The 24,982-nt window shown below is 40.0% G+C and overlaps 2 protein-coding genes and 1 long non-coding RNA gene across 3 annotated transcripts in view; 1 reads left to right on the top strand and 2 right to left on the bottom strand.

The window, feature by feature from the left end:
• The first annotated feature begins 1,594 nt into the window (after positions 1-1,594).
• Positions 1,595-4,285, top strand: LOC136341661 (uncharacterized). The gene is made up of 4 exons (XR_010732527.1): positions 1,595-1,671; positions 1,741-1,847; positions 1,917-2,374; positions 4,040-4,285. It is a non-coding gene; the product is annotated as an uncharacterized lncRNA (long non-coding RNA).
• Positions 4,246-6,700, bottom strand: LOC136341657 (acetylcholine receptor subunit alpha-type acr-16-like). The gene is made up of 9 exons (XM_066286859.1): positions 6,484-6,700; positions 6,263-6,432; positions 6,162-6,206; positions 5,991-6,103; positions 5,739-5,940; positions 5,493-5,682; positions 4,762-4,914; positions 4,525-4,700; positions 4,246-4,475 (listed from the first exon to the last, which is right to left on the bottom strand). Exons 1-9 carry the CDS (start codon positions 6,602-6,604, stop codon positions 4,308-4,310), a joined length of 1,338 nt encoding a protein of 445 aa, XP_066142956.1. The 5' UTR covers positions 6,605-6,700; the 3' UTR covers positions 4,246-4,307.
• Positions 6,701-7,698: 998 nt separating this feature from the next.
• The window catches only part of sbb (scribbler), a 51,219-nt gene continuing 33,935 nt past the window's right edge, over positions 7,699-24,982 (bottom strand). Inside the window, exons 4-14 of the mRNA XM_066286874.1 lie at positions 24,279-24,570; positions 23,995-24,221; positions 23,683-23,944; positions 23,190-23,626; positions 12,698-12,821; positions 12,503-12,643; positions 12,017-12,403; positions 10,856-11,913; positions 10,137-10,718; positions 9,416-10,073; positions 7,699-8,804 (exon numbers count right to left, since the gene is read on the bottom strand). Of these exons, the coding sequence (XP_066142971.1) occupies positions 8,740-8,804; positions 9,416-10,073; positions 10,137-10,718; positions 10,856-11,913; positions 12,017-12,403; positions 12,503-12,643; positions 12,698-12,821; positions 23,190-23,626; positions 23,683-23,944; positions 23,995-24,221; positions 24,279-24,474 (4,137 nt within the window). The 5' untranslated portion in view covers positions 24,475-24,570 and the 3' untranslated portion in view covers positions 7,699-8,739. The remainder of the gene's footprint in view (positions 8,805-9,415; positions 10,074-10,136; positions 10,719-10,855; positions 11,914-12,016; positions 12,404-12,502; positions 12,644-12,697; positions 12,822-23,189; positions 23,627-23,682; positions 23,945-23,994; positions 24,222-24,278; positions 24,571-24,982) is intronic.

Here is a 24,982-nt window from a genome sequence, read left to right as displayed (position 1 = left end):
ACACAACATAAATCGAATGATAATAGGAGAAGTGAAAAATACGCGTTCATTAATAAATTTTAATATATCTGTTGATTATGATTGTTCAAAAACCGCTTGGGCATTTTATTATTATTTTTGGATTATTTTAGTTTTTCGTAAATTGCGGGCGCAGGCATTAGAAGACCGTGCCGAGCCCCAATTTACGAGGACTCGAATTGTAAATTATTTTTCTTGTAAGTAAAAAATACTTACCACTACTAAAATATTTGTTAATTTTTTTTATATACCGTGTGTCCATGCAGACCCTGGACATGCGAGATAACATAGGAAGTCGGTTCTTATTGTTTTGCGCCTGCACGAATTATCCAATTGAAGAACTTTTGCACAAAATTTATAGTACTCAAGACCAGCCATCATTCCGCATTTTTTTCAACCTTCTAATTAGACTCGTTTTGGCTCAAAAAGCCTTTAAATTAAAAAAAAAATGAATTTTCCGCGTAACCGTTCTAGGCCACAATTGATCAAGGTCACGACCTTGTGTTTGCGCAATTCTGACCTTGATTGCAACCAATGGCGTGATTTTTGGTCTAATTAAAAGAAACTAAATATTTATTAATAAAGCTGATGATTTTTTGAAGATATTGCGGCTAAGTGCCTGGTATATCTCTGAATTCTGCTGTCCAAATTCAGCTAGAAAAAAAACTTCAAACTCATGCCCTGGTACTCGAGAAATTAAAAAAATAGTGTGATTTGAATGCTTTGTGTAAGCAATTACCCTTGATATGTCCCTAGATATCACTTCTATAAAGCAATTTACACATAAAATGTCCAGATTGCCTAAAGCCATTAGCACGTTATCAGTTCTCACTTTGAATTGCCTCATCACAGTTTTCCAACAATCTTTTGCATTTTTATGGTAATAAAATGTTCCTGGTACGCCCTGGTTTTCACTGAATGAATAGATAAATTTATTCAATTATCTATAAGAAGGTATATAACTCACTATTCGCATAAAATCCAAGTTTCGTCGTAGGCCTCTTATTTTTGCTTTTAACGTGACGACTTAAGAAAGCGAAGAAGAGTTTAAAGTGTTACCTTGTCCATTGGCATTCATCGCGACATAAGCATTTATTCGATTTTTAAACTTCTTAATAGAATGATTGTTGAAGGAACGAAAGATATGAATTTTGGGAAAATTCAAGTTGTGTAACTCCTTGCCACGTACGTCTCTGGTTTTTTCTGTATCAACGGGCGGTAATTTTTGCTTCATTACACATTTCGACCAATTGAGGAAGCATTGTCGTGAATTTGCATATCCTCGTCTCTACGCCTCTGGCTTCCACTGGCTGGTAAAATCGAATTATCCAATTTGAAAATTCACTAAAACGTGCCTCTTTAATACAAGAAGGAAAAGAGAGCATTACGGGAACAAGTATTCAAGAGGATGGAAATTTTTAGAACATTCTTGAAATATCTAAAAAAATTTTGATTGGAAATTTCGGACGAATTTTATTGGGAATTATGGGAAGGTCATTGATATTGTTCAACATACTAAGTACTGAAACAGGTACTACCTAATTCAAGAATTACACCTGTAATTTCTCAAATCCTGGCAAAATTCAGATTGACATGTCTAAATCTGCGAGTTATGTCGTCAAATATAACAGGAAAATAAATCTAGATCTCAATGTAAGTAACCCTAAAATGTGAGAAGTAATAAAAAGTCTTAGATCCACATACATTTTCAATGACCTGCAGCTTTCTAAATAGAGAATCAAGTCCTGTCCAGAAGAAAATTAAGCCCAGCAAACCGTGTATTAGAGGTTTCCATACCAAGTTGAAATGCCGATTTAGCACTGAAATTGGTACTGAAACTAGTGTCAGAACGTAGGAGTTTAAAGATAAAATTAATGTACTTGTATATATATTTTTAGGGTTTTACACTCGTTTTCATATAACCACCTAAAGCTCCATGGATCACACCAAAATGCTTTCGTCTATCATTTACTTTACCAACCAATTCTGCCCCTATTCCCAGGCTTACAGCAACCAGACTGGAAGATATGAGTGTTACATGAATTGATAACTTTCTGATACGTTTTCCAATTATGTAGTTTTTGTCGGAAATCTTAATGCCATCAATGCGACGTACTGAAAATCATTTGTAGCAACTGATACTAATTGACGAGAGAATTCAACTTACCCCTGAGGTTGTTAGAACTATGTGCCCGAACCTGAATAAGGTGAAGATTTCGTTATAGAAAACAATATGGAAAATAACAGTATTGTAGTCCAACTGAGGATAACATAATACAGAATGCTGAGCACTTTTTGGCACCTTCTAAATATGGCTGCAGTAAGGGATTTCTTCACGTACCGTTAAGTCTCAAAGGTATTCCTCGACTTACCTTGAAAACAAATAATTATTTTAAGTAAAAAACACCAAAGTTTGCTGCTCAATTGTGAACGTTTAATCCAATTTAAAATGGGGGATTCTTTGATAGCAGGGGATCCAAAATCTAAGATGAGGTTGCGAGGAGAAACCATCCTATATTAATGATTATTGACATAAATACCTGATGAAACCGTTCAAAATTCTTGCAAAACAATAGTGAATTTATTGCTGAAAGGCATTGAATTGGCCTTTGCTTTGGATCAAACTTCTTAAGAAATGTATAATGGAAAAATTGCAAAAAAATTTCTTTTCTGTGAAAAAAGATCCTCACGAAGAAAACTGTAGAGTTTCCTTCAGAAAATTAGTTCAGGATTTGTTTTCTTCATATTAGAAAGAAGAAATCGCAGGAACTACACTAAGTAATGACGAGTGAAATAATTTGATTAACGATTCTAAATTTAGCAATTAATAATCAAAGAATATAATACACTGATTAAGTTGGTACTGCTTTTTAGTCCATCTAATCTTATCTGAAACATACTCCAGTCGCTTTCAGGGTCTAGATATTCTACTTTCAATAAATTAATTGTTATTTATTGGCATGTTGTATATGCAAAATAATTTCCATTAAGCACAGTAATTAAGCAATGATTTATTTCTTTTCTTAAGGAATATGATTTGCCTATGGCAACAAAGTCATGGCGCCTCGAGCACGTTTGTGGAAATTCGAAATTTTTCTTTTTTGGGAACCAAAGATAAAAATCTTTTTTTTACCCCTAATTTTGCGCTGCAGTTTAAAGAGTTTTAAACTCGATTTTCCAACGTTGGAACTATTATTTCTTATAAATATTAAATTCTCGTTGATATGTTATTAACAAAGACATAGATACGCGAAAGTTGGGTTTAGCGTGTTTTTATGGCGTCTGTTTGCGGTATCAAAAGATTATGTCTATGATAAAAAAAATGTACGTGAGAGATAACAATTAAAAATTGGTCAGCTCAAACAAGGCTAAAAAAATATGCAGCAAAGGTGGTAAAATTTAATCTGCAACTACGATTTTTTTCAGGGATAATTAGCTCTTTAACTTTTGGAAGAAATGCAACATGCAATGCTTCCCAAAATTGCGCGAAAATTCTAAATTTCATTCGAATCTTTAGCAAAGGTAACAAGATCTTTAAGGAGCACTATTGAGGATTTTTTTCAGATTTTTTTGATTGTCAAATTCCTAATATGTGGACGAAGGATATAAATATCGATAAAGTTTATAAAATAAAATAGAAAAATTCGCCTTTTTCAAGGTTTCATCCAAATCCTTTCATTTTTCGCATTTGGATTAACTAAAATTTTTGTGGTTCTTTGATTTCAAATTCCCGAGATACATGGTGAACTAAAATAGAGGTAACAAAATTTGGAATATAAATTCCAATATTCATAAAAATTCCAAATTTTATCCGAACTCATTCACTTTTGCTAGAGTTACTCGTCTTTTCAAGAATATCTTTAGTTTTTTTCAGTTTTTTAGAGTTATAAAGAGTTTTTCAGGTCTTGAATAAAATCAGAACTTATACCTGCATAGACTTATAGTTCGAAGTGTGTGTCTATATACGCACAACGATTGCATTAACTAATTATCTTCAAATTTCTGACTTTTCTTCATATAGCAGAACTTCTTACATCCAGTACTGGCCTTAGCTAGTCAGGCGTCCTTAGCCATTGCTCAACCTTAACCTCCCCTCTTCTCCTCTGGCGTGATACTGTCCACATCTATACATTTTTATAGAGTAAATTCAATTTACACCAATTGTCAAGATGATACCTAATTTGTTTAAATAAATATAGGAGGGATCAGATTTACGTAAACGTATCCTTACTTATTTAATAAATTAAACTTTATTCAATGGCTAAAAGCTGCAGTTTTGTACTTGAATACTAGAAACACAAAAGAATGATGGCGTAAACCAAGAAGTAAATTATACACAAAAGCACATCGATGAGCTTAGCTATGACGAACCAATCGGAAGTAGATGAGTTTGTTGGCGTGTCTCTGGTGGAAATGATCGTATCACCATCTTCTTGTTTTTGGGCAGCTGCCGCGCCCTAAATATTAACTCTTAGAGAAGAAAATCAAAAGAAATTTACAACAAACCTTAAACGAACTGTCTGGCAAGAAAATCAACTGTCCGGGCCTGGAACCGATTAAAGCCGAAGCCGTCCCTGCTACCCAATTGGGGCACTGCGACTTGTTTTGCATTAAATTTTTCAAAATGATTGTGAATATCAGACTCATACCCGAGAGTAATGTTGAATCTCGAGAAATTGTTACTAAAAAAATATATATATATATATTACTTAGTTCATGAGTGAATTATTAAAGAATGTTTACGGAGGCTCGGGAGGTCTTCTCCTGTTACCGGAATCATGTAACTGAGGTTCTGGGCATGATAGATGTGTGCTAGAACTGATACGCAGCCTAATATGAAGCGGTCTTTGTTGAGGGGCGACATAGCCATTGTGGTGATGGTCAACAAAATGCAGACTGAAAAAAGACGGACGAGTAATTGTTGTTCTAAGTTTTAATGTAAATTGTTCAACGAAAATGACTCAGAACAAGAGAAAACTAAACTGGTATCGTATACAGTTGCGAATGTTCAGCTGGGCACTGAAGCGTCGTACGGGGCTCACTTACCTCAAAATTCGCCGCTGATTAAAATATGTTACTATTTTATTTGCTACTGGATCTATTATAGGGCCTTTTTAATTCTCAAAAACTAAAGTACTAAATATAAAAAAAAAACATTTAAATAATTTTTTTAAATTTACCCCAAATCTTCTTGATATTAAGGTGAACATAAAATTTCTGTTTTTTCCTTTATTTGTGATTTAGATGCTATCGCGTAAAATTTTGCTTTTATGTGCATTAAGAAATTGCCCTTTTTTGATGGTGATAAAAACACTAGCGGACAGTTCAATGTTTTACTGGGAAGTAGATCCACCATTGGTTTTACATAGGAGCACCAAAGGTGCTAATACTTGCATTCACTGTGGAAAACAAATACTGTTTACACCAGACCATCTTCATTCCGCTTCTGAAATAAAAACTACAGAAATACGTACCCAGTAAAGGCAGTACCACATTAAAAACGTGCGTCCCACTGCTGCGTCTGATCTCCAATATAACATCCACCGAGGGATAAGTATTATTCGGACAACAAGTATAATTCCCTTTATGAACCACCGCCCTAAACGACACTAGCTTCCACTCTCCATCTGATTCCAAATCCTCCATGTCCACCACTGGGTTAAACTGGAACATTCCCTCCATAAGCCCACTTTCCCATCTAAATCACGCGCGGAACTTACGGGTTTGATTAACAACTCTTCCCCTTTGTGCACCCACGAGCCGAACCTTACAGTACATTCCTGGGTATCATAGGGGTACCTTTTCAGGTTAGGGATGCAGAGGGTGTCAAAGTGGAGAGGTGGCACACAGAGTACGGATCCTATATAGTTGACGGTACACATGGTGTCACCAATTGCTTTGGGGTCGATCGATTGATCGTGTCTGAGATAAAATTTGGTTACATTTCTCAAGGGAAGAAAAAAGGGGTTTACCTGTTGTAAATTGAGATATCTGGAGCCCATATGTCGTAGGACGGTGAAAGATTGATACTTTTGATGCCTTCATAGTCAGCGGGGATCCAGACTAAGTGCTGATCAGTCCAGTACTGGGTGATAGAAATTCATATTTTTTACCGATAAAATAATAATAATTTTGCTACTCACAACGCTAAACCAAGTATCGACACTCAACCTGTGATTGAAATGATCCTGAAACTCACTATATTGTTGAACATTCAAAACGATTCTCGGACTTTCTAACTCACAAAACTGAGGTACTTTAAAAGCAACTTGAAGAACACTACGGTGGTGTTTCTATGGTCCTTGACGGGTCTAATAAGGTTATCATAATCGCACAGTAGATTGGTCTTAAGTCTGTATGGAGTTGTGGAGCCAGAGCTATTCGGGCAATTCACCTCCGATTCAAGGGCATATGCTTAAATTTTTGTAGGGTTACAAAAAGAGAACGGGGCTAGCAAAGGCTTACCTGAGGCAGCTAAAAGGGTGGCACAAATGACCGCACGAAGCATCGCTCTAAATGAAATGGAATAAACACACTGAGTTATGATTGAGTTTGCAACAAAATCCTGTGGAAGCTGCACGCCCATGTATCAAATGATCGCCGGTAATCCCCAAGGGAAATGGTCACTTTAGTCCTTTTACATGATGTTAATTAGGTGAAACAGACGCGAATACTGGCTACTGTGCCAGGTACCTTTTGATGGTTCGACCAGTACCCAATATTTTATGAAATTGCGCGTTCCGCATAGATACCATACTTCCTCGTCTTTATTATTATTATTATGTCATTGGATCGTTCATTATAGAAATTCAGGTTTTTGAACATATTGTGAACACACCGCTCTATCCAAGCGTAATGCAATGTGTCGTAACCAACTTTTAAACCAATAAAGGACTTTTTTCATGCCGGGAAAAAATTAATGCAGTTTTGATTTGCTTTCACAGCACAAAGAAGAAGCAATTAAGGCGCATGATAACGGCGAAATTGTGGAACCGATTTGGTATTTGCGTTGGCGAGTAAATTTGGGTTTTTTGGGGAGGGGAAGCTTGTTGCTGTCATTAAAAAAGCATGTAAAAAAGCGTTCGATTACATGTAATTACACGGGATTTTGAACAGACTAATGCGGAGAATAGAAAACTTCCAAATCTGTGTTTAATGATAATAATTTCGGGGCCAATGGTGTTATATTACTAAATAAAAAAAAGTAATGTTAATAAATGAACTCTGCCCATTTTATATTTTATGTGTGTTTATTCAACGTCATCGCACTTATGTAGCCACACACTGATTACTCTTTTATTTGGTCTGCTTTTTTTCTATTAGTTAATGAGCTAGCTCTATTTTTCTTGAGTGATTTCGACTTCGCCTGCACCATTTCCCTACCCTTTCTATTATTAACTAAAATTTTCTTATTTGTGAGTTTGTCACAGTTTTTCTTGGTTTTTGTCGTTGAACTGTTATGAAAATGCCGCACCCACCATTTTCCAAAGTGATTAATGCGCAATTTTTCCCATGGGCATCACACACCCTGCACTATTAATCACAGCACGCTCTACTTCAATGTATATTTCGTCATTTTAACACATATTTTCTGAAGCCTTTGATTTTGCATTAACCATTTCATTGCAGTTAAGACTAAAGACGATTCTTTTTTCAAGGAAAAATAAAACACAAAAAACGTTTCTATCAATGATTTTTATTAAGCAATTTTACACTGAAGCCTCTTGCAGTCTGTACAGGAAGTAATTTTCTGCCGACATACCGCGCATCCTATGCTTTGTCAAAAACTAACTTTTTAAACGTTACATATCACATTAAACGCTACAACTAAAAATAGACTTAAGGTATAAATAAACATTTACTAGATTAATAATAATATTATAACAAAACGCGAATACTAAGCCTAATATGCACACATGCGTCGTATATCTGCAATATAACAACAACGTACAAACAATAGATTTCGAAACACGCACAAGTGTATAATAATCAATGTTTTTGTCATGTTAATTTACCTCGTCGTATCTACAGAACATTACGGATTGTACAGACTCCAATGTGTTTATTAATTAAATTAAAAGTACAAAACGGCCGTTTCAATAAAACTGAAACGGCTTTTAATTCACCTAAATCGAGTACATGCGTCGCTGGTATTTGAGATTTCTTTTGGTTGAGGACATTTAGCTTTATTGCACTAAATTTGTTTTTATATATGTATATAGGATATTTAAAAACAGTTGGAGCAGTCATTTCAGGGGCATTTTGCAATGTAGAGAGCTTCGCATGTACTTTTTACGAAGCAATATAAAAACGAAAGTTTGACATTAAAAAATACACGTACCCTAATTAAAGGTAAATTATCAGTCTACTACTGTTACTATATCATATATTATGACTTTGATAAAGACAGTATGCCTTTACACTATATACACGAAAATAAATCATTTACAATACACGTTTGCATTGCAAAACAATTGTGTTCCTATTGGAAAAAAATAATCGAACTCATAGCGATTTTGTCGCAGCTTGTCGCGGATCATTTGTGTTTGTTCTTTATGGGTCGAAGACCAACGATGAGTTGTACAACAGAGTACGTAACAAGAGATCGGGCCAAAAATACAACACGAGCGGTGCATACTATATAACAAGACACATCTAGTTGGAATGCTTTGAAAGTCTCTCTACGACACTAGTTAGTTTCTTGGATCCTTCCGGGGTGTTTCACTTGGTCGGGTAGGGGTTGATCACTGTGACGGCCGCTGCCTGCTGACTTGCCAACACAGCAGCTGAAACAAAATAACACAAAACATAGAAGGGTGTTTTGCAGCCAAGCTATATAGTGCGGAAAAAAACAAACTAGTGGATTGTTTGGAAAATACTTCGAATATTTTCCTTGCAATTTGCATTAATCGTGCATCTAAGACTATATAATATTTCTCCAAAGCGTTTCCTGTAAATGTTTTGACAGATCTTATTTATTTCTCCCTATAAACCGGTTTTTACGAGTAGCTGCCACCGTTTCTACGCTAGTTGATAAGTCAATAACAACCAGTAATTTCGCAAGGTAATAAAGCTGTCATTTTGGTTTTATTGCTACGTCTAGTCATTAGATTAATTGTGGGGGACGGTAGCACAGTAAATAAAGGAGTACAGGAGGAAATTCAGTGAGAAAGCAAAAAGTGAGTAATGATAAAATTGTTCTTTCCAGATTAATAATGCACTTCGTAGAATTGACGTCACGCTCTGTTCATTGCGGAAATGAGTCCTCAATTTCAAAAAGTTTAGATATAAAATCCCATACAATTCGGCGGCGTCAGCGGTTTTTCAAGCCATTTGTTAATATTCCTAAATTTATTTTCGGTCTACAAATTTCTTATATTTTAATCACACTACTTACCACCATACGGTCCTGCTCCATAAATGGGATACCCCAATCCCACGTGAGTATGATGGTGTGTGTGCACATGCCTTTGCGGCGGCGGCGACCTCGAGTCTTTGTTATTGTCCCCCGGTGTCTGCTTGCCGCTAGATGGGGTGGAATTCGACGCCTGCGTGGTGGGTGGCGGTGCACTAATCTGCGCGGGAGACTGTCCAGCAGGCGGCGCTTGATTCGTCGAGGGACTCGCATTGGCAGCAGACGTTTTAGGAGTCGGCGACTTGATCGCCCTTTCTTGGAGTTCATGGATCTTGTGCGAGGAATAGTATTGGGCGTGGTGCTGTAACATGTCCATCGCCTTGGAAGGAGGCTGTGCACGCGACAAATCTTCGGGTGCGTGATAGCGAGGGATTTGTGGGTGCAAATAGGGGCTGCTACTATACCCGGGAACCATCAGCCCTCGGTACATGGGGTGACTAGGGTCAAAGGGCAGAGCGCCGTAGTGAGCCCCCTGCATATAACTCGGATGAATGTAAGCGTATTGCGAAGTAGGGGGCGGAGGAGGGCCTTGGGTTTCCATAGTGGGTTTGACCCCCTCTTGCTTCACCGGTTCCTTCTCTTTCTTCTCTTCCGTTTTAATTTCTTTGGACTTGACATTCGGACTTTGAGGTACCACCGGCTACACAAAAAATAGCGTTTACGTCTCGCCCTTATAAAGAAAACTACAAAAAAAATATGTTACCTTATTCAAACTTTGCTTATGGTCCACCGAACCCTGTTGCTGATGCTGTTGCTGCGTAGGTTGTTGCTGTAACTCCTTCCGTCTCTGTTGTTCATACAAGTAATATCTCCGAGCTTCCTCCTCTCTCTCTCGATGATGTTGCGATTGAGCCGACTGTTGCACCGCCGCCTGTCGCTGATACATATACGAATTCATCTGATTCTTTATTTCAATACTCTCTTTAATGATCTGATGGGTATCATTCTGATGCTGCTTTTCCTTGGAATTATTCGATTCAGTCTGTTTCGGTTTGCCGCCGATAGGAACTGATTGAATATTGGTGGAAACAGACACAGGTTGTTTAACTCGTTCCGTTTGCTGTTCAATAGGACTGGGACTCTCTTTGACTCTGTCTTCTTTGCTGGTGTGTTTGTCTTCCTGTTGGGGCTGTTGCTGTTGCTGTAAGGAGACTCCCCCGTAGTTGGGAGGTTCCATGTTGTAAGCATACCCAGGCATGTATCCGTAAGGGTAGTAGTGCTGTTGGAGCATCTTTTGGGGATAGTCGGGTGCATCTTTTTTGCTGGCATCTTTATCACCGGTTGCCTAGAATGAGTTGAGGCGTTCAAGTAAAGTCCTAAAGTTTGGCTACCAACCAGAAATTTTAAATTAAGTTCGATTTTTTCTAATTTAAGATTTATTTCCGAAAATTTTTGGTTTCAAATTCACTTGCAATCACTTACCTTTTCAGTAACTTTCTCCGATTCCTTGGCTTTACTAGTCGCCTCCATGGACTGTTGCGGCTGGTTAGGAACCACGTACTGGTGCGGCTGCGAAAAATACGGATACATTCCATATTGGCCCATATGGTTCAATCCTTGCCCTCCCTCAGTCTTTTTATCGCCACTTTTACCCTTATCCACCTCTCCATCCATATTGACAGGTGCACCATCATCAGAAATATCTGAATATGCAGGGCTCTGTACTTCATCCCTCCCACTCTGCTCCATTCCAAACACCATCCCCTCCGCAGGACTCATATGAGGACTATCATTGGGCGATTTCCTGTTCTTTTTCTTGAAATTCTGAGGTTTCTGAAGATTCGCTACGTTCTGAGCCTGTTGTTGGACTTTTTGTTTCTCAACTTCAGGCATTAAGGCGGAAGTGGGTTTCACTTTGAATTGGGTGAGTTTAGCAGTTTGCGTGGGTGATGGTGGAGAAATTTGCGTGTTTGAAGAGTTAGGGGTGGGCACTATGATATTGGGGGGCTGCGTGAATTGCTGAGGAGTCATATGTGCTTGTAGTTGATTGGCGAAAGATTGGGGTTGCAAAGTTTCCTGTTGGGGTCCATTTAGTTCAGGGGATTGGGCCACCGGGGCACTAGATCGGCCTGAGATAGGCTGACTAGGGTTGGTTAAGGGGAGAGTTTGGGACTTTGAAAAGACCCCACTAGGTTGCGCGGCAGCTGAGTATTCTTCGGGGGTGTTGGTAGTGGTGCCAAACCGCAATATCGCCGGTTTGACCACTGCCTGAGGTTTCCCCGTGGGGGCGTCCACTGAGGGAGCAATAGGGGAACTGGGGATCGTAGGAGGCGCGTCTAAGACGGTCGGAGGAGTTGCTGGGGAGGGGGGAGTACTCGCGCATTCGGCATTATTCAAAAGAGAGGGTATCTCGGAAGAACTTCCGTCTTTTTTGGCTGGAGTTGAGGGACTGTCTTGGCTTTTATCCGGGGATTTGACTGGTGTCACTGGACTGGGCGCTTCGATATTCGATTCATCATTCTCGGACATCGATGTTACGTCTAAAATAATTTTAAAGCAAATTGCGTTAGATTATATTATAAATATCATGCCGCATATACAAGTACGAATTATAAACAACATTATATTTGAAAACTCACATACCTTTAGTATCATCATCATCGGCCACCGATCCATGCGCGTGCGACTGATGGTACTTCAATCCATTGATATGCTTGTACTTTTTCGAGCAATTGGGCTCCGGGCACTCAAGCAAAACAGGGGAAGGTGGGGGGCTTCCGCAAGGCGCCGGAGCCACTACCACCGGAGTAGTAGGGATAGGAGGGACCGAAACCTTGGCCTTTTTACCCCCGACGGGTGGAGTATCCTCCTCACTGGCTCGACCCTTCCTCTTGGTGTCTGGTCGAGGGGGTATAAAAGGTGTGGGGGAAGATGGGGCGTTGGCGGGGCCTGCCCCATTTGCTACCCCCCGTCTACCACCTTTCACACCACCGCCATTACGCAGTTTACTATGGACCGAGGACCTGGTTTCTATGCAAAATAATTTATTTCGTAAACCAAAAATATGTTTCGCCAGTTTTAGCATTAATTCAAAATCTCGCAATTATGTAACTGAACTGATAGTTTTACCTCGACCCTTAGGAGTTCGATTATCTAAGTCGCTGGTAGGCGAATCACAGAATCTGGGTGGGGCCCAGTCATGCCGCGTGCAGTCCAACAAGGTACCCACGTATGTTTTGCCCCTCCACGTTACGTTTACTACTAGTACACCTAAAGAAATAACTATAGTAAAAATTGCAATAAATTATTAATAAAAAATCCTGCCTCCTTCAGTTTCGTGCCACACTATCCCCTCAAGGGTTACGCTTGTTCCGGGTTCGCAGGGTCCTAGGCAGTCGGGTTCAGTAATAGTACCCACGCTAGTTCCTATGCACACGTCTGCAGTTTCCTGGAAAGAAATTACATATTTTAATCTTCAATTCTTTGAGGATCATCGAGAACAAACTATCTGAGTACAGTTAATGAAGTAGTGAATTCTTTATATTGCACCATGAGAGAAAAAAAAAGTGAAAAATTTACAGAAATCTGTAAAAATTTGAACTCTTGAATTATATACATAAGTCATTGATTTTAAACAACTCCTTTGTGCAATTCAAGTGTAGAAAAAAGAACAGAGTTGCACTGATAAGAGAATGTGCCAGAGAAGTGTTTAAAAGCCGTTCAAAGACAATAACATTCGACAATCAAGGAAAACGTCTATATTTGAGAACATAAATAACAGTTGCATTCACCATTTCGTCAATAAACGTATTAATCGAGTTGCTTTTACGCTTCTGAATACGTAATCTAATAACCTTTATGTGTAGGCACTGAAATAAAGCCTTTGGCGTCCATTATTATGATTATTATCGTGGAGAATACTGGTCATTTATCAGAGTTAGAGAAGTGCGGACGTGTTTATCATATTATTACTACGCTCATTTCGCGTAATATTTCACCTGCAAAAAGGACGTTGGCGCAAAGTAAATTACACTCAGACCGTACCAAACAATGCGTGTACACAGTACCATCGTAGATCATAATTACATACAATGGGAGCGAGGAACACGGCTCCGCGCTCCAGTAAACCTTTTAAATTGCCGACCGTTTAGATTATGGAGTTTTATTATTTGAATTAGCCGCCTCGTCTACCAGATATTAGGCCGAGTGGGATCGAATTAACTCCTTAGAAGCTAACGATAACGAGCAGTTGCTCAATCAATTACGAGTGCCACCAGGCACGATATCTAAAACCGCCTTAATGGGCGTAGTAATTGCTCAGACGGATGATAGTTTAGGAAGTAATTAGGTGAAGTAATTGTTTGAGCAAGGAAATCTCGTCTAATACCACACATAGATGGCTGGCTATAAACCCATTAAAATATCCGCGTTTTAATCGGAAGCTACGCATCGAACCGGAACGGCTCGAGGTGACCCTATTGACATGGTCCCCACTGGGCCTAAGGGTCGTAAACCAAAAAAACAATCCCTCTCAAAGGTGAAAGCGAGATGAAATCTCCAACGTGCGATCAGAGATGCACCCTCCCGTTTCGGCTCGGAATAGCTGGGGTTGGGGTGGATGGAACATCGGAGAGGGGGCGCCGGGTCACGTGTCCGTGATCGATAATGCGGTCTGTCGAGGGCGGATCCGCATAAAGGGACGACGGCGACCCTAGGGATGTGCCGCCCTGCCGATTAAGGAGAATCTTTGGCTTCAGGATCGCATGGTGTTATGTTGTTATTCTTAGATTGTAGGACAATTCTTAATGTTACGTTTAACCGTGTTATTACCATTTCGATAGCTAAATATATAATGTTGTCTTAAAATTTCGATTCAGGAACGCATATCTATTCGCGAAGAAATTAGGAAGCCGCACAAGCGGGTGGAAGCCGATTGAAATGACAGACAGGCAACCAACCCTGCATTTATGGCGTCCGATTTTAAATGGGGGGCGGCTTTAAGCCCTGTTCGCATATACCATAAACCCCGTTATTTGAGCGTTTCATGTTTACTTTCTAGATTATTATCAACAGTAAAAGCCAATCGATTAACTCTTTTTCACTGTGTTCGAGTGGATAACGTTGACTCCGAAAATTTATTGGTTTACAGCAATTTACATTGTCCGTGGGATTAAAAAAGCTGGTTGCAACGATGTTGCACAAGCAATTTTTATTAGGCACAAACAATTTGTGGATGCCAGAATGGTCGGAAAACTCTTTTAACCCCGGCGATACAATCTACAACCTGTCCCCAAGCCAGGTGCCACATCAATTTACATGTTTATCTTATATTTCTTTGTTCGAAAAGTCGACACGCATCCCTATCAATTCCGTGGCTTTACAGCCTCACGCAAAACTCGTGTTTCCATAAGTTTAATAAGAAATTCGCGTGCGAAAACATGCAGCCGTCGATTTATTGGTAAAAACAGAGCCGGGCTCAGGGTCTAGAGGCACACAATTTTGTGGGTCCACTTTAATTTTCCCAACCTCCGATGCAAATGCCACGGCCTGGTGGGGTGCTTTTAAAGTTAAATCGACTTTAATTTGTCGTCTGGTTTAATTGAGTTTGCGGACGTTTCCGGGGCGGAAAACAAACTTGTCGCCGCCGTTGTATCCAGAGATGTTTTTGCGGTCGACCCTTCGGAGGCAACCCTTAATCCTGGGACCGAGGGCAGGGATTTAGACGAACGACGATTTGGATTTGGCGATTTGGTATCTAATGTAATGCGTTTACAGCAGGCCGATAGAATTTTGAAAAAGAATTATGAAGGAAAGTGAAAATGTCCATTGATATCCCGAATTGGAGCGACAGAATCGGAGAAAAAGACAGGTAAAAGCTCTTGGTATTCATGTTATAATACAGCAGCAAATTGGCAAATTACGAAAATTTCAAAAATAGAAGACAATCATAGAAAAATCTACTGCCAAAATGACCATATATTTGGATAAGAAAGAGTTTACACAGACTTTTACGATATTTCTTAGTTGAAATAACAGATTTCAGTCCTGCAAAACAAAGCAAATAAGAATATGAGGTTTTCACTTTCATAAAATTACTGAATCACGCTGCTACCATCGGCCCACCCAATGATACAAAAAAAAACCATTTAATGCTAATTAGAGTAGGGTAATGAGTTAAACAAAGACACGCCCATAATGAAAACTTGTACCAGACGGTGCATAAAAATGATCTAATTATTTTAAAAACCGCATAGTTTTTTTTTAAGCAAATAGATAGAACATAACTGAAGTAATTTTTTTTCCCGCTACTCCCAAAATGCCAACTGTAAGCTTTCAATTTAATTCATCCTTAATAAAATCGATGAACAAATTCTTACCACAGAAGAATTGCAAAAACTCTCCGTATTCATCAAGATTCGGACTACATATGTCAGACAAAGACACACAAATATTTCCTATTTCGTATCTCCATGTCGCACCTTTCGGTTAAGACCTTACCCAAACCAAAATCAAACCTGTTTATACCATGGAAATGGTGTGCTCAAAATGTAACTTTCCGCTAATCAAATATTTCTGCCTAATTTAAGATAATTTTTCACCATTAATTGTTGCAATTTTTATTGAAAGAAAACAAATTTTCGTGTTCTATTTGGCAACACACGACTGGTAATACAAGACCAGAGGGCGCTAGTTATAAATGCCAATTGATACACGATACGGTGGTGGCAATTTGTAAAAAATTAGGAAAATATCATTTAATTTTTTCAATTACAATTTTTATTTTCCAATGCATTACGGGAGGATTCTTTTTTATGGCTACTTTATGGCTGAAATTAGAACAAACATGGATAAAAATATCTTCAATATATTGCTAGCTCATTTAATTCCCAATTGCCTCAGATACGGATCAATGATATTATTCTCTACATAAAGTTCGTTATCGGAATGAGTGAATTGTTCCACGATTTTGATCCTGATTGCCTTTAGTGGAAGAACTTTTGTTTGCATGTCATTTCTCTTTCCCTCGCTATAATACTTTTCCCTAAATTTTAACATTTCAGAACTGACCAACAAAGCTTCTCTATCGCCCCAAAATCATTCCAAAAACTGACATATCCAATCTGTTTAAACTCGCTTCTGACGTTACTTATTCAAAAAAGAAAACGCCCGAGGGGAGATAATTAAATCAACCACAAAAAGGGAAATGTTCCCTGACACGTGACATGGACCGACTCCTTCGGGGAAAAACATCTCTATTTAACGTTTTTATTTCTGTTTCTGCACAAACAAGAATCTATTAAAACGCGAGGCTTTCGTGCAGCAGGCGATCTCAAAAATAAAGTTTTTTTACTACTTCGGATTTTTCTCCCCCCCTCCCCCCCTCTCTCTCCAGCAATTCCCCATCTTACTCGCTTTTCTCCCCCAGGCAACGTCTAAACAACCCAACGTTCCGGCGGGGTCCCTGCTTAATTATACAGCCACGTAATAATGGAGTGGCTCGGTTAATTTAATTAGCCAGGGTGAATTACGTCGGCATGGAGCGCAGGGGATGACGATAATCGCGCAACGGCGACTCTTGATGCGCCGATAATGCCGAACTAATTAAGATTAGAGGATATGCCGCATGCCGGCAAATTGCTCCTCTTTGCCGGAGGATGTTGATTAAATTTATTTTCGATGCCTCCAATCGGGTTAAATGGCAAATATCCGTCGAACGTTATTAAATTGATATTGTCCCCGTAAGCAGTCGGGCCAATACGGGCAATGATTTAACTGTTCATACAATCACCGACGCTGACACTGTTGCAAGATAGCACTTTTGACACCAAATTCGTCACCTTTTCCAATAGTCTTTTGGTCAACTTCTAGCTTTTATAGCAAATTTGCCACTTGGTCGGTACTTTCGAAGCTCCTCAAAACGCGCTCAAAGATCTCTCAATAGCCCAACTTATCCATGAAGATTCCTCAAAATATGGGATATCTCAATCGATTCAGATCTGCCTATTAATTACTGTTGACAGCATTAATCTTTGCCTTAAGTCACGAGATGATTATTCTCGAGCCGACCCTGTAAATTACACTGTTGGATCCGGTATTGCCTCGTCTTATATTTGATACATCTGCAGCAGTGAATTTTAGTGCATACAATCAAGTAAGTAAGTGTGTGAATTTGGACTTGATAGTATCTGGGGAATTATAATTGCATTAAGAACAACTGAGACTATGGTTGCAGTCGTGGATTGGTGTTACAAGGCATTACACTCTGTATATTAAAACAGATTTGAGGACGTTATATTGACACTCCAATTCACGAACACCCTGTATATTCCGCACCTCGGATACCCGATACATTTCCTGCATGTTGCCATGGCGGCCAAAACGTTTCGATACATGGTTCATGACATTGAACCACATTTTTACATCGTTTCGAATTCCCCACTCCTTTTATTCCGTCCTAACCGACGTACACCAACTTCCCAAAAACCACCTCAAGCATCACGAAGCAATGAATTGAATAAATAATATGAATTAACATAAGTCAATATCGGGCAGTTTGAGCTAACCCGAATGAGGTACGCTCAAGCAACTTCTGAGCTGCACGAAATAATCAGAATCTTTTTAAAGAAATTTCGCGGAGGATTTACGACAGCAATTGTGGATGTACAAGGGAAAATTCCTCCTGCTACCAAGCCGTGTTTTTCATTGATAATGCCAAGATCAACAAATACCCGACTGGCAATTCCATCAATCCACTTTTGCTTTATCCGTAAAAGCCATATTGTTGACATTGTTTCCTGTTTGCGGATAAAGCTTTTAGATAAAACGAGCTTACCGACGTAAAACGTAAATGCGAGAGAAGCGACGAGCAGGATAGCAGCCGCTTCGGTTCATTAAAGTTTAACAAAGTTTAAATGGGCTAACCGAGGAAGGACGAGGCACATATCGGTCGCACAAATTAGCCTCCGTCTTGTTTTATTCACAACCTCTCTCGCCATTTAAAAACCTCACACACGCCCATTATACCAAAGGGTAAACAACACTGTTTACCCCTTTGTGTAGACATAATCGACTCTATAAAAACAAATTTAACCCCGCACGGTGGCGAAATCAATTTGGCCTGAACATCTGCGATTGGCAGTTGCAACTTCTCTCGTTATTACTTCACTGAAGAGTGTTAGAGGGGCTGCGACCCTCGTCTCTCAGGCCCCAGACAGGGTGGAATCAATATGGGCCATCGTTTTCGAAGGACGGATTTTAACGCTCGCACACGTTTCTGCATCGTGTTATTTGGGGTTACAAAGGACACAAATTACTGGTGACGTGTCGTGGTACACGGAATCGCCCCCATTTCATCCGGCACGCACAAGTAAACCAATTAACGACTGTACAAATTGTTCAAAGAAGAAATCCCCGAATTCATCTCTTTCCCACTGAATTTAATCCGGATCTAGCAGATGCGTCTCCCGAATTCATTACTCGAATGTCTGGATGGAAAAAGGGGCCTCAAACGTTCTGTAATACTGGCAACGGGAAGATTAATGGTGTGAAAAGAAAAAAGAATTCCGTGTTATGGGTAGGTTGTTGAGTTCGATATCGGAGCACATTGTTGGGATCATATCGGAAAAATTGACGTACTTCACTTATTTTTTTAAGCGCTCGTATCTCGGAAACGTCTTCGCCGAATTTTCCGAACGAAAAAAATTCCGAGAGTCCGTTAACTTCAGAACTGATGACGAACACTCATCTTACAAAAAAATGTTCCGATGCCATAAAAACAATGGAGTGATTAACTAAAAAATTACCACTCTTCGAAAACACCCTGTACCTTTTTAAACTGTGAAAAAGAAAATCCGCTCTAAATAGGTCCCGAGATATTGACCAAACTACTAAATGACATTACAACCACAGTTTAACCCTAAATAACTAAACCGTTACCGTACAAGGCAGTGGGTTGAAATTGAAAAATTTGTACTTTACCTTGTATGTCACTGCGAAAAAGATTTGAAGAGCAATAATCGCCAATGTCTCTAATACGAACGGACTTTCTAAGTCCTTTTAATACATGAAAAACGCCATTTCCGAACTACAAGCTCTAAAATATTTACTGAAAACTGTGCTCTTTCGAGTACTGTTGTGAACAGTTTAATAGACGGAAATCTGCTGCCAAAACAATCAAATGCACAGTAAACATACGTCAGTCCCGAGTCTCATTACAAATGATTATGTTTCTTCTTTTAAGTACCGTTTACGCCTTTGTAACGACCCTCTAAAACTTTTAAGGCCGATTTTCTGTCCCACATGCGGTTCCAGCCGCCACCCCTTTGAACGGATTTAATGAGTCTCTTGCCCTGAACTGCTTAGGACGTCTGAAGACTACTTCACGTTTCCCAATTTAGCACTAAGTTTATGGCAGTTTCTCCTCGAGGAGAAGAGCAGGTGGATGCTTAATTGTTGAACAGGAATAAAATTTGTGGAATGTAAAATAATTTCTGCAAGGTAAATGGGGGAAAATAGATCATTTTAACCCCCTATGTTTGCTTAATACGGGGTTTCGGGTGTGATAAGGGCAAACGGGAACGTGAGGGAGTTTGCACGAGGGTGTGGGCGAGTTTATATGATTCATCCTAGGATCAAAGGAGGAACAATGGAGAACGCTCATCTATTTGTATGGATGCAGGTGCCATCTGTCAATTTTTAAATACATTTATTTGAATAAATCTGTCACGATTGTCAATTTTTGGACTTCAGAGTTCATCAGTTTATGCAAAACCTACTCATCCATATGACAAGGCTGTCAATCCAAAATGTAATTCCGTAATGTCAGTCCTGAGTGGATGTCATTGAGAATAAATACCGAGTGCTGCGTTGCCAATTTTGATGTTGTTCAAATCATGTTTTGATTTCCGAAACTCATCGTTCACGCTGCGACCATCAGCCATTATCCGGCGTTTACAACGAGATATCCCAAAGCGTGACTATATGACTGAAAAAAATAGACCCGGGGAAAAATACCATCAAACTAATCTGTTGAGAATACATTTCCACTCTCACAAGGCTAAAAATCCTAATAAAAAACCTTAATAAAAATATTTTCATTTGATTTTTTGGCCAAATGAAAAAGCTGTGAACTTACATTTTAATAAGCAAAAAATTCATAAGATCTCCTTTCTCTAACAAAAAATTCTTTTATACTACTACAACTACATTTCTCTCAAAGTTGGGCCTCCATCTTTTTTCCAAATTGCCGGGCGAAGTGTTGTCAAATCTCTGGATAAGCAAAGATTTTGGTTTCAACACTCTGATTCATTATTTTTGCAACGTTGGAACTTTATTATGAGTGGTGGTGATGTGACTCAGAATTAGATAACTAGAGATATTTTGGAAACGGATTAATGTAATCTTTGAAAATATGCATTAGAAGTTGTATTACCGAATAAAAGGGAGGATATTTTGATAATTTCTTAAAATCCACGTTCAAAACTTAATCCAAAGCGCAGTGTTGTCATTTCTCTGGCTAAGTAAAAGTTGTCGATTTTCGAATTTTTTTAACGTGCTATAATATTTTTACACTTAAAAACGTGATATTTCTTTTAGTCAACGACGTGCACTACTAAAACCTTTAACTAAATTTCTAAAAACAAATGGCTGACGCGGCGTTGCAGGTTTCATCTCTTCACGAAAATTCAAAAATTCTATCGATAAGTGCCTCTTGGATGTGTTCAGACTTTCATCAGCAAAGAGTTACCCCGTCCTCTACGGCATTCTGTGGCAGCAGTTTACTTTTGGGACGATTCTGTTAATTTTTCGTTTGAATATACTGACAGCCGACCCGTAGCTACGTCATTTTAATTAACACGAAATGTGCAACGTTTCCGATACAGCGGATTATTGATTTTCTACAGTGCGACAACACGGGCCCGTTTAAAATTCATTCAATTTGCATGCTTATCGGAAACAAGCCCGCGATACGCGCTCACTAAAACGTAAATCCGACACAAATTGAGTAATTTATGCGGCGAGAACATTAGCATAAATTTAACGTTTTATTATTTTTGGCTCGGAAAGTGCATATAAAAGTTCCGAGAAGGAATTTGGCCGTAAAACGCAAAACAAGTCGAAATGTGAAATCCATCTCTCTCTGTGCCAATAATGTTCGGTCGCACCAGGCAGTAAATCTTTTGGCACCAGCACAAACAACGGCCTTTTCGACTCGCGTTTTGTTTGGAAATCTTGTCAATGTCTTTCTGAATTAACGATGTAAATACCAGGGCCTTTTGTTTGTTTCCAAACGCTTCCGGTATTATTATTTCATGATGGAGCAACGAAAAACTGAAAAGTGCTTTCTGAAATGGCGCAATGTTCTCATGAAAAGCACCATAATTGCGACGCTAATTACCCGCTGATAGCAGCGAAAACATGGGTCTAAAAGCACATGTTGGCGTAACGTTTATTTTTTCCTCACATTAGTGGGCGGTGACCTATAAATTTACATACTCGTTGCCTCGAGAATTTATTACACTTAATTACTAACTAATTACCGGCACGACCTCAAAGGACCACCACTGCTTTGGAAAAGTCGAGTGTCTTTCTGGACGCCACTGACCGTCGCCACTTGTCGGGAACGGATCTCGGAAGCCCTAAAATCCCACGTGGCCACCCCAATTCCAGATTTAATAAAGGAGGCAGTTCGTTTCCCCCGAAATGGGGTTGGAAGTTACGTTATCGATATAAACTGGAGTCCCAGACGATGCTGATTTTTAAGGTTTCAGCCTTTGAGTGAACAAGTTTTGGGAGGTTTTTTGAATGAAGAGTTCGGGATTGCTCTTACAATGAATGAAAGGTAATTAAGGAACAGGAATTTGGCGCGGCCCTGTTTAAATTTCCCACAGGGTTTGCCGCTTGCCTCGACGATAAGGGTTGAGAAAAGCAAGACGCGTCTAGTGGATCGATACGAGACGTTATAAAGTGGCGTATTTGCTTCGCAGAACCACAAAGTAAGAGAAATATAGGGTGGAGATAGTCTTTCATGAAACGCGAGAAGCAATGAGAATATTTCAAGACCAAGTCCCCTTCATATACCTGTATAAATTCTGACCCAAGACCAAGACGATTTTTTAGTTCTCCAATTTTTTAATTTTATTTATTTTGGGAACCTATTCAACTGCTTAGAATTGAACCTGATGTCAACTTTGACTCCATTAAAAATAACTTTTGATCGCCGCGATCAACAGAGCCGTAGAACTGCTTCATTAAACGTCTCAAAGAGCGACTCAGCAGGGGCACAACAACTGTCAGTTTCGCTGAACGTGGCCGTTATTGTTCAAGTGTCGAAACCCAAATTTTGACGCCGGATGCCAAATACTGAATTATTCACCGTCAAATCTGAAATTCTAATAAGCTAATAAGAAGCAGAAGCTGGAGCCGAGAGATTACTCTGGAGTTGCTTAATAACTGAAACGATAATTATCGATAGTCTTTGTGAAATTAAATGTTAAGTTTAGATTGCTTGAGTCCAAAGTTGTCAAAAATTGAAGGGTAATTTTCGCTGCACGAATGGTTCTTAAGAAGTAAATTTCTTGATTCACATCCTGGAATGCGACTGCAATATGGAAATTTGCTGAGGCGACTAGACGAATTATTGAGACAATTGCACAAGTGCAAATTGGCACTGTAATTCGCCAGTGGCGGTTTTGGCGTAATGATAGGAAATCAGACTCGTATTGCCGAAACGTCATATTTGACAGACAAATAAACTACTACTCCAACAAGAGTTTTTCTATTGAAAATAGTGTAGGTTACGAGTTTTTTTCCTTACCTTGTGCTCACTATTCAATTTTCCCTTTTTCGGTGGCGGCGGCGACAAGCTATTAGTTCTATGATCGTCCTGCCCACCTGCACCAATCACTGCACTCGCGCCTATAACCCCGCCCCCCGACACGCCCACAACTTTCGACTGTTCCGGTTTGGCAGCAGAGCCTTGCGCGGTCGCAGCTGCGGGACTAGCCGGTGGTCCCGGGGAAGGAGGCGGCGGTCCGGGACCCGTACTAGCCGGAAACACCGAACGGGGTGGGCCCGTCAGTGGCGCACTCGCTGTGCGTAATAACCCGTTCATATCCGACGACATTCCGACACTCCCGAGCGACTGCGCCTGCGTCATGCTCGTGCCAACTAGCTGCGTCGATTTCGATTGCGTCTTGTCCGTTGTGGAAGATGAGCTGCCGGAAGTCGGTTGGGAAGACGGGAGACTTGGGCCTGGGTGTGTGTTATTTATTACTATGTTTTTTCAAAGTTTCGTATAATACTTTTACCGTTTCTTTCTGAGTGTTTGTCCCTGGAAGTCTTGTCCCGTCTATGCCCGCTTGACCCTCGTTTGCTGGCGCTATTCGTGTTAGCATTTGTCGAAGACCCTGATGAGGTATTTTGTCCAGAGTTACCCAAAACGTTGCCAGTCTGGGCCGGACTAGAAGTAGAGTGCTTGTTGCCCCCAGGGCCGGACTGTGGCGCTTTTGCCAGCTCCGTAGAGTCCATAACCCCGTTCTGTTCGTTGGATTTTACAATTTCGTGTTTAGCCTGTGATTGATATGTTAGAATCGGCCGTGAGAAAATACTTTAGTTAATACCTCGGACGTCTTAGTCCCTGGTTTTGTTCTCTTGATCTTCATCTTCAAACCTTTATCGGCGGTGGCCGAGTGCTCGATGTGCATCTTGGCAGTGGCGGCAGCCTTGGACGCCTGAGGTCCTCCGCCAGCGTTAGCCGCCATAGCGATGCCGCTATTTAAACCAGGCAGTTGCTGCTCGTTCGTTTTCTCTATGTCCGCGTCTAAGTCAATTATCAAATCACCAATACCTTGAGAAAACATTAATTGGTAACTGATATTTGTCAGTTCCGGGTTTGAGAGCAAACCTATGTCCCACTCGTTGTCATCGTATTCGAAATTTGGCGTGGTGGTTGGCGGTTGGTTGGTCTGCTGCTGCGGCTGACCGGCTGATGGCTGGTGGGGCCCTCTGGCGGCCGTCGTCGCACCCTTGCAGGAGTCCGCCACCCTCGCTCGGTGGCCCTGGCCGTCCTGCGGATGGCCCGACCTCATTGGGGCCGCCATGGCACCGGGCACGCTGCCAAGCTGCCCGTCTCTGAGACGCCGCCGACAAGCTGCCCCTCGCCGGCGCCCCCCTTCACGCCACACGGCATTTTATCCCTGTAATAAACAAAAAAGAAATCAGGAATCTGTCTAAAATTTGACAAATAGAGTCAAGCACCTTTTTAAACTGACCATGAAGGGGCTTTAAATAACGATGTTGAACAAGCCAAAATGTCATAAATTAATAAAAGATCTCACTAGATGACTCAAAGTCGTCTAAGACAGTTGTTTTAGGATCGCTTAAAGTTGGTATAAGTATTAAAACGCTTCTGTAGCCTTTATAATCTATAAGTATTCGCTCCAAAACGTTTATTTTTCCATCACCCAAAGGCTTCTGACTGTATCAAATCACAATTTATCATTTTTTACAACTCCAAAATTCTGGTACCCATTTAGCCACCAAATTAACAAAGCAAATTAACAAAACCCGACTGAATAACACCTTTTAACACTTAACGGCTCGTTAACC

The sequence above is a fragment of the Euwallacea fornicatus genome, chromosome 10, assembly GCF_040115645.1.
Source record: "Euwallacea fornicatus isolate EFF26 chromosome 10, ASM4011564v1, whole genome shotgun sequence".
NCBI classification, from domain to species: Eukaryota; Metazoa; Arthropoda; class Insecta; order Coleoptera; family Curculionidae; genus Euwallacea; species Euwallacea fornicatus.
The sequence above is the reverse complement of the archived record's forward strand: the minus strand, read 5'-3'. Positions and strand labels throughout refer to the sequence as shown.